The 18,574-nt window shown below is 33.9% G+C and overlaps 1 protein-coding gene across 1 annotated transcript in view; it reads right to left on the bottom strand.

The window, feature by feature from the left end:
• Positions 1 to 18,574, bottom strand: part of ODR4 (odr-4 GPCR localization factor homolog) — a 34,474-nt gene that overhangs the window by 12,127 nt on the left and 3,773 nt on the right. The window contains exons 3-11 of the mRNA XM_053909206.1: positions 16,506 to 16,643; positions 12,772 to 12,867; positions 10,585 to 10,691; positions 9,480 to 9,516; positions 8,533 to 8,673; positions 7,450 to 7,545; positions 6,284 to 6,352; positions 3,572 to 3,700; positions 2,581 to 2,669 (exon numbers count right to left, since the gene is read on the bottom strand). Of these exons, the coding sequence (XP_053765181.1) occupies positions 2,581 to 2,669; positions 3,572 to 3,700; positions 6,284 to 6,352; positions 7,450 to 7,545; positions 8,533 to 8,673; positions 9,480 to 9,516; positions 10,585 to 10,691; positions 12,772 to 12,867; positions 16,506 to 16,643 (902 nt within the window). The remainder of the gene's footprint in view (positions 1 to 2,580; positions 2,670 to 3,571; positions 3,701 to 6,283; positions 6,353 to 7,449; positions 7,546 to 8,532; positions 8,674 to 9,479; positions 9,517 to 10,584; positions 10,692 to 12,771; positions 12,868 to 16,505; positions 16,644 to 18,574) is intronic.

Here is an 18,574-nt window from a genome sequence, read left to right as displayed (position 1 = left end):
AATTATCAATAGAAAAAAAATCTGGATATAAATAAACAGTATTTCATTCTTTGAATACTCACAAAGTAAAATATAATACTTCCCCTAATTTTTAATACAGTCACTGGTCTACATAAACACATAATAATTGTTTAGCTCAACACCATGATTCTAATGAACTATTAACAAAGATAGAGATATTGTGTAAAGAATGACCTCTTTTAGCAATGGATGTGATTAAATAAGCTACCAATATACAGATCAAATAGAAAACTAGGGCTCACTTTAGTAGCAATCTACATTTCCTTGTCAGGAAACTAGTAGTAGCTTTATAAAACTATAAACAGAAGATGATGAAGGTGGCCTTAAGTGTCACAGGAAATGCTATGACTTAAAAATTATGTGTTCTTACCAGATTCTGCTTATTATCTTGTTTTCATATGAGAACTGGGAGAAAAATTTTACTATTTGACCAGGCTGCCTCCTAGCTGTAATATTATATTACTGCAATTTTTACTGTAGCATGTATATTGTCCACACATTGAAATTAGGAATGTATTATTTTATTCTGGGCTACAGTTTCTTATAACAGGCTAATGTAATTAGTTAAGGCCTCAAAGGCCACTCAATTACCAGTGAAAACTTTTATTTTTATTGAAAATTTAGGAATAATATTAGATTGTAACATTACCTTCTAATATATCAAACTTAACGTATACATATCACAACTGCTATGAGAAGTAATTTTACTACTTGAACATCACCAAAAATTTCAAAACACTAGCTCACTTAATATAAAACAATATCAATGCATTTTTAAATGCTCTAAATAGAGTATTTAACTAAAGTGTGTGATAGGGTAGGTCTTTGGCATTAATGGTGAATGTATCCCTATGTCCCCAAAAATCCTAAAATTCACAGTTCAATTATAGCACAGTCTGTTGCTTAGAAAGTGAAGTAATGTTTAGCACCAGGAGAGTTATTACATACACAAAGTTAAGTAGTAAAAACAAGGTCACACTGGGGCACCTGGGTGGCTCAGTAGGTTATTAAAAGTCTCTCTCTCTCTTTTTTTTTTTTTAAGTTTAAAGTTTATTTCTGTCTGAGCCAGACAGAGTGCATGAGTGGGGGAGGGAGAAGGGGGGAGAGAGAGAGAAAGAGAAAGAGAGAGAGAGAGAGAGAGAGAGAGAGAGAGAGAGGATCCAAGCAGCCTCCACACTGTTAGGTCAGAGCCCAACGGGAGGTTTGATCTCATGAATCATGAGATCATGACCTGAGCCAAAACCAAGAGTTGGATACTTAACAGACTGAGCCACCCAGGCACCCTGCATTTGACTCTAGATTTTGGCTCAGGTCATAATCTCAGCAGTTCATGAGATTGAGCCCTGCAGTGGGTTCTGCACTGACAGTGCAGAGCCTGCTTGGGATTCTCTCTCCCTCTCTGCCCCTCCTTTGCTCTCTCTCTCAAAAACAGTAAATGAATTAAAACACACACACACACACACACACACACACACACACACACACGGCCACACTGACATGAGGCTGATAGGCTGGTAGGCTGGGTGACTAATTGACCAGGTTTTACATACTTTACAAAACAAAAATCTCAATCCAACTGCTGCATATAAAATTCAAATTCATGTCTCAGCAAAACTATACATTATTACTAAATGGAGCTTCAGGGTTACTTGTGAAGTACAGAAAGGACAAATGTTAAATTAAATCTGGCAATTCCACCAATCTATCATACTACGGATATAAAAGAGATAATTAGTCCACCAAACCTAATATACTAGCTATCAGTAGTCCTAAAAGAAGTTAGTTATACAGAGAAGATTTTCCTATAAACATAAAAATATTCCCTTAACAAGCTAATGTACATGTTTCATGTAGATACATATTCAACTGTGAATTGCAAATGCACTCACACCTGAATGGTTGGAAGGTAGAGAAAAGTGTGCAACTTCAAAAAGCATACTCAGTATTATAATTCTCCTTTTGAGTAAAAAAAAAAATATTATTAACACAAATTACATAAATGGTATAGTTTATATTTCTCAAAAGATGGAATAATTATAAAAGGTTAAGACAGAATGACCCAGTCTTTTTCAAATCTAATAAAGTTTGTTATAGTAATAATGAGAAGTATATAAATTAGTATACAAAAAAACTTAGATCAACTGCATATATACTACAAATTAATACCTACTAAAAATTTATCATATAATACTTAACACTAATAAATATTTTGTTTTGGATAATTTTTTTTTAAACACCAGATATTAATTTAATAATATTAGCGTTAAAATGTTAATACAGTTTACCCATTCTGGCAGAAATTCATGCAGAGTTTACAAAAAAATCCTCCCTCAGATTTTAAAAATGTTGACAGATTTGCTATTATAAGGTGTGTCAAACATTTTTTTGGGGGGTGGCAACTGAAAAATTGTCATTTGCTAAAAAAAGTAAAAGATGCCATATCGTTGTAAAAGACAGATATAAGTAGTTACAAAAGATAACATATCTATTACATTTTGACATCCTATTACTGTATTGATAACACACACATAAAAAGTTCTTAATTTTATACTCATAACTTTTTTTTCTGGAACTTCATTCAAAAGCAGATCCTCAAATAGTATTTCACAACGATCTGCAACTGTATTCAATATATCTCTCTTCATTGCCTATAAAAAAAAAAATCACAATAAGAAATGAAATCCGTGACTTTAGATTTGCATTATTTTATTACCACTCCCCCCCCGCCAACATAGTTGTCCTCCCTGTATAATCATGTTCACTACAATAATTGGTGGTACATCATCTCATTTTTGTTAAAGTTTATGTATTTGAGTGAGAGAGAGAGAGATAGAGAGCAAGCTCAGGGGAGGGGCAGAGAGAGAATCCCAATCGCTGATAGTGTGGAGTCTGATGTGGGGCTGGCTCCATGCCACAAACAATGAAATCATGACCTGAGCCCAAATCAAGTCACTTAAGTGACTGAGTCACCCAGGCGCCCCACATCATTCCATTTTTTTAATATCCATTGCTTTAACATGATTAACACATTAACAGTTTAACAGCACATTTGCCTAGCCTTCATTTAAATAATTAATTAAAACCCAATAAATGAATGAAATTCTGTGTCTAAACAAATAAAGCTAGTGTTCCAAATTAGGAAATGTATAATTATAACAAAAGTGCCAGTCATCATTTTTTAAATTTCTGAATTATCCAGATTATAGAATACTAGGTAATAGTATTTCCAATGAATACTTTTCCTGTTATTTATAAAGTTTAACTTCCTTCTGAAGAGATAATTTCAAATGTACTACTAGATTAAAACTGTGGATCACTGAATAAATATGTATAATCATCACTTTAAAAAAAGGCATAGACCAGATATCCTACAGATGAAAATCTTGGGACCAACGACATGGTACATTTGGATTAGCTAAGAGATTTGACCTTTATCAGTTAAAATCAAATTAATAATTATGAAATCGGAGACTGAAATAAGATTTTAGGATTTTTGAATAGTTATGTTAACATGCTTCTGTTTTTCATACAGCAGTTATTCCTTCTGTACCTGCACAGCATCTTTAACCTTGGGTTTACTGCTATGAATATAAGCTCTGCATTTCACGGCACCCTTAAGGTTTACCGAGCCACTGCAGATCTGGACTGTGGCTGTGGATCTGCGGTCTGAATTCAGAAGCTGAAAGACAAAATCTATTTAAGTTCTAAGAGCCAATAATTATTAATTATATGAAACATTTAAACATTATATAAGCCATTTCATGAAGTGACTGAACCAAGTGTTTGAAAATATCTTCCATAAATTACTAAAAGGCCTTCACATTCCTTATTAAATTATATATTATTTTCTGAGTATTTTAAATGTACTCTGAAGTAAAACACAACCCCCAAAATGGGACACAGTAAAAATGAAAATTCTAAGTATACCTGGAATAAATAGGGGCAATTCTGAAGAACAAACACAAATCATGTAACTTGTGAATAGTGCTATGCGCCTCTGCAATAATAATAATAATAATAATCATCAGGAAAAAAGGAGGAAAAATGGTGAAGAAACTGAAAGACATGACTATGTAGCTACTGAGAGCACATGAATAGTTAATGTCTAATGTAATTCAGGCAAAGTTAGTTTGGGGTTTTTTTGTGTGTGTTTTTTAAAGAATTTAAAGTTAATACAGTCAAGGTCTTATTGGTAAAAAATCTGTCATAAACCAAAAAATTCAAAATGTTCCAGGACTGGTTAAAACAAAGTTTATCCTCAAACCAAGCAGCAGGGTGATAATGCTCATACTGTACCTGGAATAAGCCTATGATACTTGTAGAGATCATTGATATATCAATAAGGTGAGGGTGGAGGAGGAATACTGGGCTTCCTTTATCCACTACACAGAACTTTACTACAAATGAAACTATTCCATTTTGGAACATAATGCCCTTTTTTATGTATTTAATATCTAATTTATATGTCTTACAATATACAACACATTTTTATTAAAAAAAATTTTTTTTAACGTTTATTTATTTTTGAGACAGAGAGAGACAGAGTATGAACAGGGGAGGGTCAGAGAGAGGGAGACACAGAATCTAAAACAGGCTCCAGGCTCTGAGCTGTCAGCACAGAGCCCGACGTGGGGCTCGAACTCACAGACTGCGAGATCATGACCTGAGCCGAAGTTGGCCGCCCAACCGACTGAGCCACCCAGGCGCCCCTATACAACACATTCTTAACATATACATGTATAAATTAGGGCACTGTTTTCCACAAAGTACTAGACTATATATAAAAGACTACACACACACACACACACACACACACACACACATACACAGATGGAGGAGAGTTTTCAAAAGATATAAGGACTAACTTACTCCTTTTTGGTGGAAATGTACCTGTATGCTACAAAGATCAACGACTTTTGGTTTCTTTGGACTCAGGAACAAACTAGCTTAAAAAGAGACTCTGGGAACCTAACTTGGTCATAACTGGAGGAATTTTTGTGACACTGATATGGTATTTTGGAAAAGAAAAAGATCCATCTGGTTATGGTGACCAAGAACTTTACAGAAGTGGTGGTAGCATTTGGGGTAGATCTTAAAGTATGGATAGGATTCTGACTGCCTGAATGACAGAGAAACGACTGTACTGGCCAAGACACATGGCTCAGAAAATAAACAGAATTTTAAAGGCACAGAAAGCAAACCTCTGAAACTTTTCTAACTAGTCAGTATAGAGCAATGAAGGAATTTAAAACAAGGAGATTATTAACACAATCAGTGCCTAACCCTTATATACACTCAACAAATATTTTGTGAAAAAAAAACCTAACAAGTAAGACTTTAGATACAACTATTCCATTTAGGAACACAATGCCTTATTTTATATATTTAATATCTAATGTATATGTTTTACATATCTAGTAAAAAGCATACAGGTACAGGAATAGCTTTAAAACAAGGGACACTTCTAACCTCAAAGGTACTAACAAGAGAAATTGAGAACTATGTTGATTGGCATTAAGTCCAATGACAATCTAGTAAATGCTCTATTGCTAAACACAGAGAAGGAAAAGAAAGGAAAACAGCCTCCTATGAAAATTACTTTTAAGTCTACTTTACTTAGGTAAAATAACATACAATAAAAAAAATATCCTGTTCTGCATGCATACTTTTAGGAATAATTAATGGCTTTAACTTTTTATTCTTCAAGATATCCAATTCTCAACTTCTGAAAAGAGGTGTGTAATTTAAAACAACCATATAAAAATATAAAAATTGCTAATGCTGTGTGATTTTTAACAAATCAGAGGCAGTATAAATATACTTCAAAATGAAGTATATGACAACTCTTGGAACATCTCTGCACACATCATTTTAAGTTGTTAAGAACTACAACTTTGCTTATAAAACCTATAACCCAAAATATCACACACATGTATGTATGTGTATGTACGTATATGTTATACATGTATGTATACTATACGTATGTATATGTATATATATATATACATATATATATATAATACATACATAAATTGCTATCTACTTGATGCTAAAATTTTAACAGCCTTGAGGCAAAACACCAAAATAGGTTTCATTAAAATAATGTTTCTGGTAAATAAATTTCCTAGAACTGGACATTTTGTACACCTTATGTTTCTAAAGTTCTTTAATTCTCTAATTATAAAAACCAGAACAATTTCATTATGATTATTCTAAGAAATAATGTATTTTGATTAGATAAGTAGTATTTTAAAATATTTACCAAATGTGTTAGCACTTTGACATCAAAACAATGACTAGTCGCTTGAACATTTCCTCTAGAAGATTTTTTCTGAAAAAACACAAAAGTTAAAAAACTTGATTATTGAGATCTGAGTGGAATATAAAAGATAATTTAGGAGCCATCCTACATATTCTAAGTAATTTAGAGGAAAAGAAAGTCTTATTATTTGTTTCATATTAGCTTTTTCTATAGATATGTTACTTTGTGTATTCTCTATCAATCAATGTATATTCTTAAAAACCACTAATTCCCTACTTTTGTTTCTCTAAAGCAACAATTGGCAAACTATGGCCTATGGGTCAAGTCTAGACTCCCTCTCGTCTTTGTAAATACAGAATACAATCAAGATCATTCATTTACATGTTATCCATGGCTGCTTTCATGCTACAACAGCAGAGGTGAATAGCTGCCAGAGACCATGTCGCCGACAATGTCTAATATATCTACTATTTGGTTTTTTACAAAAAGTTCACTGACCCTTGCACTAAAGGGGGAAATTACCAAAGTTTCTCCTCAGATCAAAGCTATTTTAGAAGTTTGTACAGATTCCTTCTACAAAATGACCAAACTTAGTCTTTAAACTGCTATCAAAGTAGAACATGTACCTTCAGTTTCTTGTCTTTTTTTTTTTTTTTTTAATGTACCTTTAGTTTTAAGCAAGCAGTTTACAATTTGGAAATCAGAATTTAGATGACATGTACTTCTTCAGATTTCAGGATCCAATTAATTCAGAAATAATCTCCCATAATTTTCTGAAAAAACATTTATTTGCTTTACTTTAAAAAACCTTAGAGGGCACCTGGGTGGCTCAGTTGGTTGCCTGTCCAACTTCGGCTCAGGTCATAATCTCAGTTTGTGAGTTCAAGCCCTGCATCAGGCTCTGTGCCGACAGCTCAGAACCTGGAGCCTACTTCCAATTCTGTGTCTCCCTTTCTCTCTCTGCCCCTCCCCTGCTCGTGCTCTGTCTCTCTTGCTCTCAAAAATAAACAAACATTAAAAAAAATGAAAAAAAAAAAAACAACCAAAAGACCTTAGAAATAAGAAGTAGATGGAAACTGTTTTCATGAAGGCAAGAAATAAAGATGTCATTTTTAATTTTTCCTTAAGTACAAATAATTTCATAAGATGATTTTCTCTCAACTCACCTGCCCTTCTAACAGGTCACAATCTTCATCTTTAACTTGTCCATTAATCAAATAAACACCATTTTCTATTTGCTTGGCCCAGCGTACAAGTCCATTCTTAAAAAAAATATAACATGGATATCTTTCAGATATAATGCCATCTCAATTAAACTCCCTAGAGTCTACTTTTTTCCCACCTGATACACTGAAATGTTAATGTGGTAATCAGTAGTGTGGTATTTATTTATTTCTTGAGTTAACATTTTGCCATTTTTGCTTTGTATATTAAAAAATTGTTTTTCAGTATAGCTGACACAAAACATTACACTAGTTTCAGGCATACAACATAGTGACCCAACTTCTTTATATGTTATGCTATGCCTACAAGTGTAGCTACCATCTGTCACCACACAACACTATTACAGTATCACTGACTATATCCCTGTGCTGTGTCTTTATTCAGTCTCATAAACAACAAAAAAAGTATATCCCCCAATTTTTAGCACCTTACTCCTATTTAATAATAGTTTTTCTAAACTTTATCCCAAACTAACATTCATATCACAGACTTAGAAGGCTTAATAATTACATGACCACAGTCAAATAAAATTCAGTAATGCTCATTATCTTAAAAAAGTGAGAAAAGAGAAAGAACCTCAAGAACAAATATATAAGGGAGTATAAAAGGGGAAAAAATAAGCAAGGTCCATCTGCTTCCTTCAACAGAAAGAAGAGAAATGAGACATGAACAAAAGAATGGTACAGAAATACAAAAAAGGACTGGAAAGGAGAAAACAAAACTAAAGACCAAACAATATACCTTTTAAATAATTGTATTTTATGTAACTGTATTTTACAATGTACTTAACTACATATTAATTAACAAATATTTACGGAGCACCTATTATGCTAAATGTGTTACCGTTATGATGCTGTCCTATCTCTAAATTTCTAATCTGGCTGGGGAAATAAATTAGTCACTCATAATATCATTATAATTAGTATGCAATTTATGAGGATCATAAAATGAATGGCTCAGACAACCAGAAAAACAGCAGATTATCTATTCAGCAATCACTAAAGAAAATTCATTTGCCTTAATACCTTTGTATTTTTCTCCAAAGTATAGCTGACTGAAGTAGTAGACAGCGGGATGTGAATATTAATATGAACTGTACACTCTAAAGAAAGCCATGAAGTTGATAGTCCATTTTGATACTTCCAATCTGCTGGTTTTGCTGAACTCTTTAGCAGTGGGGAAAGTAAAAAACAAAACAAAACAAAACATAAAATATGTGATTTAGGTAAAATATATCGAACAATAAAACATCATAAAACGTACAACATAATAACTCACACAAACTGCTATCTAACATATTGGCCAACTTCTTTCATCAAAGGGCAATAGGTTAAACTAAACGGAAATGAAGCATGCATTAAGTTCACTATTCTTCAGCACATTCCAGACAGACTTGGCAGCTCCATCCCCCAGTGGTGGGTTGAAAAAGAATCAGATAGTTCATGGGTAGAATTCTGACAAGTCCTCTGGTTCTTCTCACCTGTAGCTTCAATAGTATCAATTCTGAAGCTTATGATGCAGAGCAAATAATCACTGAGCAACTGACTATTAGGTGTCAGATGTTCTCCTTTCTGTCCTATACCTTGCTAACAGAAAACTGCAAAGTTACTTTTTCACACTGCTTTTAGACATCTTAGCAAAATGTCAGTCTGGATTCTGCTAGTAGGTAGCTTGTTTACTAGGCAATATAGGTAGCTACCAAAAGCCCAGATACTTTTACTACCAGCCACTCAAATAGAATACTAAATATATAAGTAGGTAGGGGAAGCTTAAGAAAAATATTTTAACAATGGAAAAAAACTAAATTTTCCTTATTTGTAATGAAATTAATCACATTTCAAAATAAACAACTGTAGTTGGCTGTGAACATCAATAGGAAGTGAAATCATGGAAAATTATTAAAACTAAATATTTAGTATTATTTTTAAAATAATTTGCAATACAAAAATCTTTAAAGAGGTATTTTTCTTACCTTTGGATCATGGATATCATAAGTTCTACAAAATATTCTTTACTGGTTAAGGGTAGAAATGACCAAAAAAGATAATTCATTCTTATTAATCAAAAGAAAATAAACCATCAAAAAATAAAAATAAAGTGCATGCATCCAAGAGTTTTTAACAAAATCAGACTACTTTATATACTGAAATATATACACATATATGTTTGCACATATACATCTTGTAACTAAACATATAAAAATATCCATATTTTGTATAAATTTATATAAACACAAAAATCGTTCTGATTATGATACCTATGATGCTGTAAACTATTTCCTATTGCTTAAAATCCTGCCAATCACAATGAACAGAATGCAAGCACTTGCAGAATTTTCCTTAAATACACACCCTCTATAATAGGAGTGCTGCTTTAAATGGACCCCAGTCTGAAAATGTTTACTGAGTCAAAGGTCCTGTGCATGAAACTTTTAATTACCAAAGGCATTGTAAACTCAGCTTCGGCAGGAATGATCACTTCTTGAATTTTGCCTTTTCCACGTCCTAATTCACTAGGCCCTTGCGCTGCTTAGCTCCCTTGGTGTGGCTGCCTCTTGCTTGGGAGGTACCCTTGCTCTGACAAGATGTAGAGAAAAAGAAGCTAAGGAGCCCCTAAAGTGGCTTTTAGTGTCACTTGATGTTGGCTAAAGACATAATAATTACTTGGATGTTCTACACTGTCCAAATCAGTGTATCTGTGCTTTGAACTGACCATTCTGAACTGGGGGTGAAAATTTACCATGATAAAAGAATTACTTTGCCTCAGCTGTAAGTTGGGCTTCTACCTCTCTGTATGGGACCTACTGAGCTTCAATGTACAGGGGTAGTTAGCAGTTAATGAGCTCAGAATCCCCAGTTCTTCCCACCTTTCTCAAAGTCTTTAATAATCCAAGACATGATTAACAACAATTACTACCATAATTACTATCGGCAGTCCTAATTATGTGTTATATACAGGAAAAGCTTACAAGTTATGCCTGTTTTTTAAATGATGATTTAAATCAACGGGAAACTACTTGCAGGAACATTATTTTGGTCTCATATATTTTAAAATACAAACACCTATACAAAAGATACTTTTTTGTAGAAGAGCAAACGTGAAGTGTCACTCGTTCTGAGACTTCCTCTTCTGTGAAATTCCACAGTCTCCTTTTATTCATAGATTTTTCCATAGCAAATACTAGCTGAAAGAGAGGAAAACAACATCAACTGAATGCAAAATAAGAGAACAAAAATGAGTGCAGAAAAAGATAATTATAATGTCCCTAGGCTCCCAATTAGCTTTAAAATTCCATGATTCTATCGTTAAATTTTTTTGTCTTCAAAAAAGTGACTGAATATTAACCTTTTGGATTCCATTTTTAGGGATGTATAAAATTTGGGTTTTAAATATAAACATACAATTCACTGTCATTAATCAACTGGACATGAGAAATTAATTTGGGGCAATTAACATTTAAGTATAGAATAAATACTTCATTTTAATTAGAATCAGAAATGGCAAGTGATTTTTAACCTATAAAAATGAAGCATGTCACCCATTTGGGATTTCTTATTTAAATGTCACAAAAGATGTAAGGCACTACATAAGTACACATAAAATATACTAATAACATAAAAGTAAAAAAAAAAAAATTAGAAACAGTGACATGTATTTATGCCAAAATAAGAATTTTAAAAATACATACTTGATATGAGAGGGGCATAAATGTGACTCAAAGCTTCCTAACAGTAATGTGCACAGACCAATCTAATCTGTTACCTAATTCACATGGTCCATAAACTGAACACAACTGTTGAGAAGAGGCACAACTTTCTTGATAATGAAGAAATTTCTTCAAAGATGATAGTATGTAATATAACAAAGATCTCAACAAAGACCTTATGGAAGACACAAGTTTTATAAGGTTATTTCTTACAAATTGCCTCAATAAGGGCAATAGAAACAAAGTTAGGAAACTGATACTCCATCATTTCTGAAATACAGCATTTCTAAAGTCTTACTTCCTTCTTAGGAACAAAAATAATACAAAAGTAAAAGGAAAGAGGACCACCATTATCTCTCTAGCTCTGAGCCCAAGTTCACCTTATTCAATCCAGTGCCAACCACAAAAGGATGCACAACAAATGCAATTAAAAATGTCTAGACTTATACTTCAAAATGTCAAAAAGGATAAACAACTGTGAAAGGTACATTTATTTTAAATGGAAAAAACAGCAGAAAGTTGAGTAACTTGCCAGGGGAGGGGAATATCTCCATTTTCTTCCCTTTTTCCTTTAGGTACAAAGATTTAATACCGGACATTTGAGAGGAGAGAAGATTACAAAACTGAAGAGTCTGTAGCATCTGTGATTCTTATTGGCTACACACTTTTTTACTAGGAAACGTTTTTTGGAGATTCTGTGGGGTTTTGCATTTATCAAGATTATAGGGTCCCCTTCTCTCTTGGGGTGGGAAAGAACTTTATGAAGACTCATTTGGATCCTGAGTGCTAAAAGAGATGAAAGGTGCCTGTACAGAGTTTGCTTTAGATTTGGGCTTAAGGGAAAACAGCTTGTGGACCTTCATAATTAATTATGGACTATGTTACCCAACTCACTGATATAGGAATAAAACAAAAAGGAGGGGACTAATGATAGTCCTGATTAAGTATCTGATAGTCCAGAATAAGTATCTGATTATGTTTTACTCTCAGAATCTTGAGAAAATTAACACATGAAGAATCACAAAACCTATTAATTTCACATTATAGCAATCACTTGGAACTAAAAGGAAGTTAAGCTAATAGGTTTAATTTTAAAGATAATTTTTTACTATCATGAGACAAGTCATAGTGGTTTAACAAGTACTGTCCAATAGTAGTACTCTGCTAGAACTTCCATTTAGTTCCAAGTGATTGAGGAGGGCACTTGTTGGGATGAGCACTGGGTGTTACAGGTAAGCGATGAATCACGGGACTCTACTCCCAAAGCCAAGAGCACACTGTATACACTGTATGTTAGCTAATAAATTATGTTTAAAAAAATAAAATTAAGTTAAAGCTATTTTAAAACAGCTTTGATTGAAAATAGAAATACTGACCTTTTGTTACACTCAAAATACTATGCAATCAGATGAAAAAAGCTGTTTTAACATAATCCCAGCATAAAGGATTATGAAATGCTAATCTAAAATATGCCTAGGATCATTGCATATATGTATAATCAATTCAAATAAGATGTAAACCTTGATCATCTTAAGAATTTTTGATATTTCAGACTTACTCTACGCAGGGCGTTTTGAAAATCATTTCCCATTTCTAAAGTTGTAATGATAAATACTCCAAGAACTAAAAGTCCCCCTGGTAGCATTCTGGACACCTAAAAATAGAAATATAGTATTAGCTAACATAAGCATTTCGCATTATATGCAATGTTTGGTGTTTGAGAAGCTAAATACTAAATCCACAAATACTTACTGAGTACTAACTATATGTATATCCTACAGGTATACAGATACAGGTATACAGGCGCTTTGAAAAACTGGTTAAGATACTACGAAACAGTTGATAACCATGATGAATGGGGTGTCAGTATGTACACAATCTTTCTAAAGTGTCCTTAATTTTTGTCTTAAAAATACTTTATAACTTAAACCATTTAATAATGATACCCTTTAGTTACATCAATAAACAAAACCCCTTTCTCACAAGATCAAAGTATCTTGTGAGATATCTTCTAAAATTTTTCAATGACTTCCACTGTCGGTCACCTAAATAATACATAAATTTTATCTACTACTAGTATTTCAGAGTCTCCAAAATCTAGCTAATCAGATATTCAGAGCCTCACTTAATGCTACTTTTCCCTGAAATATTCAAGTATCATTCAAAAAGTTCTGTTTCCCATACATGTATCCAGCTTTCTAATTCTAAACCTTCATTCCAGCTGCTCCCTCAGCCTGAACTGGTTTTCCTTTATCCTTCTACATGACTGAACTCTACTGTACGTGAAAGTCAGCTTGAGGAAGCTGCCTTCCCTGATACTTTGATCTCCCAACTCTACAAGACTCTGGTGTTGTTTTCCCATGGAGCTTATCACATGAGCCCGTGCTATAATCATTGGTATGCGATGGTCTGGAAGTTCTTTAAGAGAAGAAGTGATTCTCAACTAACTCTCTATTCCTATAATAGTCAGAAGAATGTTAAAAGCCTAGGATTTGAATAGAGGGCGTCTGACTTGAAAATCCATTGTTTCCTATTTTTTATGTTTACTTCAATTTTTGTACCTATTTATTACATTGGGTATGAATGTTCTTTCCAATTTTTCTTTACTCTAAAATAAATGTTTTTTATTTCAGACACAGAATCTGAAGCAGGCTCCAGGCTCCAAGCTATCAGCACAGAGCCCGATGCAGGGCTATAACTCATGAACTGTGAGATTGTGACCCGAGCCAAAGTCAGACACTTAACCAAGTTACCCAGGCACCCCTTTACTCTAAAATAATATTGTAAAACTTCTAGCAAGGCTTTCTATGTTCATGGCATTATTTGCTTAGAATAAATTTCCTGAGGTGGACTTGTAGATTATGAAGTTATGCATATTTTTGATCCAAACTACTAGTTTGTTCTCCACAATATGTTATTTCCCTTCACATGACTGTGGCTAGTTCTTAATACCATATGGATTTCTTTCTATCATCTAAATTCAGAGATCAAAATGCTTTGGTTATTTTTTTGTGTGCTCAGTGCACAAGAAAACTGATCACAAAGTTAAGTCTTCTTACATACCAGTCTATTCCTTAATATATTTACATTGTGTCTGCTGGTGGTTCTCTCAGATTTCATAAATTCTATTCACTATAGTAACATATGCTTGACATATAAATAAAGAACAAAGTTTTCATATTTAGCACAGAAAATCTGTATGTTTTCAAAATCACCATAACACATAAAATTAGCGATTTCTTTCTAGAGGCAAAACGGTTAACTTATTTTGCTATAAAAATTTTATGTCCGTGTGTGTGTGTGTGTGTGTGTGTGTGTGTAGGTGTAAACATATACAATATATACCTCTCTATGCATATATATATATATATATATATGCATATATAGTATACACTGCATAAGAAACCAGAAGAAAAATTAGAGTCCAAAGTTACTTTAGAAACCATTGTGAATTTAAGTTTGAAATATTTATTATTTTCATTAGAAGATATTAAAAATTTCTTGTATTTACTACACACCACTCCTATTACACATACAAACATACAGATAAACACGTGCAACTCTGAAAAATTTAAAGTTGATGGGAGATGGAAATCATTGTTTTACATTACTCTAACATTTCTTATTAGTTGATATAATCCATTCAATAACTACTTTTAAGTGAATTCCCTCTCACCCACTCCCAAATCTTTTTCCTCCTTATATAAAGGCAACACCATCTTCCCAAACATCTGGGCTAGAAATCTGTCATGTTTAGCTACTTTCTCAATAGCTCTTCACTCCCAGTCTACTTGGTCACTAAATCATCTTGCTATTGGCTCTGTGACTGGAGCGTTTTGGCAGTGAAGTTTTAGCTCACTGCATTAGTTAATTCATGCATTCATTTATCCAACATTTTGGAGTTCTTCTTGTAAACCATGGAAATACTACACTTGGCACTGAGGATATACCCATAAACAAAACAGACATGACCCGTGTCCTCACAAAGCTTAGAGTCTAGGACGGGCTCACATCATCTTTTTTTTAACTATTACAGTAACTGATATTCAGTCTCTCTACCCTCCATTTATACTGTACCAAGGTATTGAAATTATTTCCTCAATTATTGATCAATCATATTAACTCCTTCTCTAAAGGAAGCTCTGAAAGTCTACCACAGAGCTACTATCCACCAAACAAACTCCCCACTTCTTAGGATAGCGCTCCAAAACCATCCATAAACATCCCCACAGCCTTATGTCTAAAACTACATTCTTTTACATATCCGGTCTTTCGATTGTAACCAATTGCTTGCTCTTCCCCTAACATGCCTTTAACATTCATGCCTTTGGGTCATTTATTCATACTATCCTTTGTGTCTTCAGTGTGTTCTCTGACTTCTGCTGGCAGTACTATTCATGTTGCAAGTTTAGAACCTTTTGTGAACCTGTTTGAATCTAGCCATTGGCAGATATTTAATCATCCACCATTCTATATTCTTACTGTACTTTTCTACTTTTATCTCATTTCTCTTACAATTGGTTTGTGGTAACTTTGATTACAACATACATTCTAAGGACATAAAAAAAAACCTATCATTTTATTCTACATGAAGTCTTTAAAACAATCTGACCAGCAACTATATTATCAATAACTAGTATTATTTTAGTATTATATTATTATTGTTTTATTAGTAGTATTATATTATTTTAAAGAAAACTCAGAAATAAGCTAAAGGACAAATAACAAAGACAGGTTAAAAACTACAATGGATAGGGGCGCCTGGGTGGCTCAGTTGGTTGAACATTGGACTTCGGCTCAGGTCATGATCTCATGGTTCACAGGTTCAAGCCCCACATTGGGCTCTGCACTGACAACTCAGAGCCCTGGAGCCTCCTTCACATTCTGTGTCTCTCTCTTTCTGTCCCTCCCCCACTTGTGTGCACACTCTCTCTCTCAAAAATAAATAAGCATTAAAAAAAAACCCTACAATGGATAAATATTAGCAATAGAAAAGCAGAGCATATAAAATCAAAGGCTTTCAAATGAGACTGCCTGGTGCTGCCTTCGGCAGCACATATATCAAATCAGCCTGGGTTCAAATCCCAGTTCCATCACTTATTAGGTAATATTGGGTGACTTAACCTCAAGTAAGAAAATGCATTTTTAAATGAAACACAAGATATTTCTATCTTTGATGTACTATTAAAAACGAGTACTCTGAAATCCTAGTCTAGTAGTCTGAGACTGAAGTGCTTTTATTTTGTCAGTCAATAAGCACAACTTAACTCTATAAAAAACAAATATGATGACCTGGTTGGCATGTTCTGTGGCCCATTCTTCATCCAAGTTATCCAACTTAGCTTTTTGTTGATGTTTGAGGTTCTCATTTTGTTCCTCTTTGGGTGGCGTTCTAGTGGCAAGAATGACATAATCCTTTTGTGAAGAACACTTAAAAACAAATTAGGAGAGCTTATTAGAGTGTTATCCGATCGAAGAACATAAAGCTCTTACGACATGCAAAAATAATATACATACAGCATAAATTGCTAATACTTGCATTACAACGGAATTAACAGGGAAACCAATTATCATGGATAACCTTGCAATGTTTCCCTCACGTGTCATTTATATACATGATATACTTAATATCAGATCCTCATTTGCTTGGACATCCTGAATGTAAATCATATAGTGGTCCTTTAGTGGTTCTTAAAAACAGTTTACTGAATGAGTGAATGTACTGCATTTTAACTAAAAGATAAAACGCTTTGTCAATTTTCTAGTTATCATATTTATTTTCTAAATAATCTGAACAGATTGGATGGCTCAGCAAATATAAAAACTCAGTAAAATAAAGCAACAAATTATCTTGTGTGTCTTAGTTTCACTGAAACAATGATAGAGCGAATTTGTACATGTTTGTCCACAGAAAAACAAACGGGATTTGGGACACATAATTGAAGTGATATCAGATTTATGTTCCTCAGTTTTAATAACTGTTAAATGGTAACCAAAGGTGAGCTATCTAAAGATAAATTTAGGGGGGCGCCTGGGTGGCTCAGTCGGTTAAGCAGCCGACTTCGGCTCAGGTCATGATCTCGCAGTCCATGAGTTCAAGCCCCGCATCAGGCTCTGTGCCGACAGCTCAGAGCCTGGAGCCTGTTTCAGATTCTGTGTCTCCCTCTCTCTGACCCTCCCCCGTTCATGCTCTGTCTCTCTCTGTCTCAAAAACAAATAAACATTAAAAAAAACATTTAAAAAAAGTAAAGATAAATTTAGGGAACTTTTAATAGCTCAACCTCCTTACAGTGAAAGTACACTATAAAGAAAAAGTAAAAACAAGGCAGATAAACCCAGTTAGCATGGTGTCATTCTCATACATGACCTGAAACTCCTATTGAGTGTCATCCTGGAATAGAATGCAAAGGAAGAGAAATTATTTCTACAAAAGTAATTTTGCCAGAAAGTTATATTCATATACACACAGGAAAAGGTAGATGCTGATTAAGAAAGCAGAACTTTAAAAAAAAAAAAGAAAAGAAAAAACTGACCCAGAGAGTAGGAAACAGGCAAGCTTGAAGAAGGAGAAAGTGATGAGTTTAAGAAGAAACATACCAGAAGGGATGAAAAGGCAATAGAAGGAAAGACTAGAAGGAAGATCTTAAAACGTGAGAGGCTTATTTGTAAGATGGTGGTTTTGCCAAGCTCTAGAAGCCTATACGAGTGAGGCAAGTTTGGAAAAGGGTATTTCTCCCTGACCTTTTATCTTTACTGACTACGTCTTTTTCTGAGACTCTCATTCCCTTAAACTTTCTTAAATAAAGGGTAGTCGAAAACCTTAAATGAAAAGTTCCTAAGGCACCTGGGTGGCTCAGGTAGTTAAGCATCTGACTTTAGCTCAGGTCATGATTTCATGATTCTTGAGTTCGAGCCCCGCATTGGGCTCTGTGCTGACACAGTGCACAGCCTGCCTGGGATTCTCTCTCTCTCCCTCTGTTCCTTCCCCAGGTGGGCTCGCTCGCTCTCTCTCTCTCTCAAATAAACACATAAATTTAAAAAAAAAAAAAAAAACTCCTAGCAAAAAGAGCCCCATATTGGATACAAGTAACCTGAATCACAAAGTAGTTCAGATTATTGCCAAGAGGTACTTTGGCTACCTAATGTGAGGCCTCATAGGGTGGTATTATCTGTGTGAATAGTACAGGGTCTACCCTCTGCGTTACAAGTTAGGAAATCAGCTGTATGAAAATCCTGAAAATGAACCGGTCTCTCAGGGCTAGACTGACATTAACTAGGCTCATTCAGAATGATGTTGAAAACAAGAATATCATGAACGGGTGTGAACACATGACTCTTCTGGACAGTACATTCTTTATAAG

Source organism: Panthera pardus, unplaced genomic scaffold, assembly GCF_024362965.1.
Source record: "Panthera pardus isolate Hobbes unplaced genomic scaffold, ASM2436296v1 HiC_scaffold_21, whole genome shotgun sequence".
In the NCBI taxonomy this organism is placed as follows: Eukaryota; Metazoa; Chordata; class Mammalia; order Carnivora; family Felidae; genus Panthera; species Panthera pardus.
Note: the sequence above shows the minus strand (reverse complement) of the source record. Positions and strands in the feature narration are given on the sequence as shown.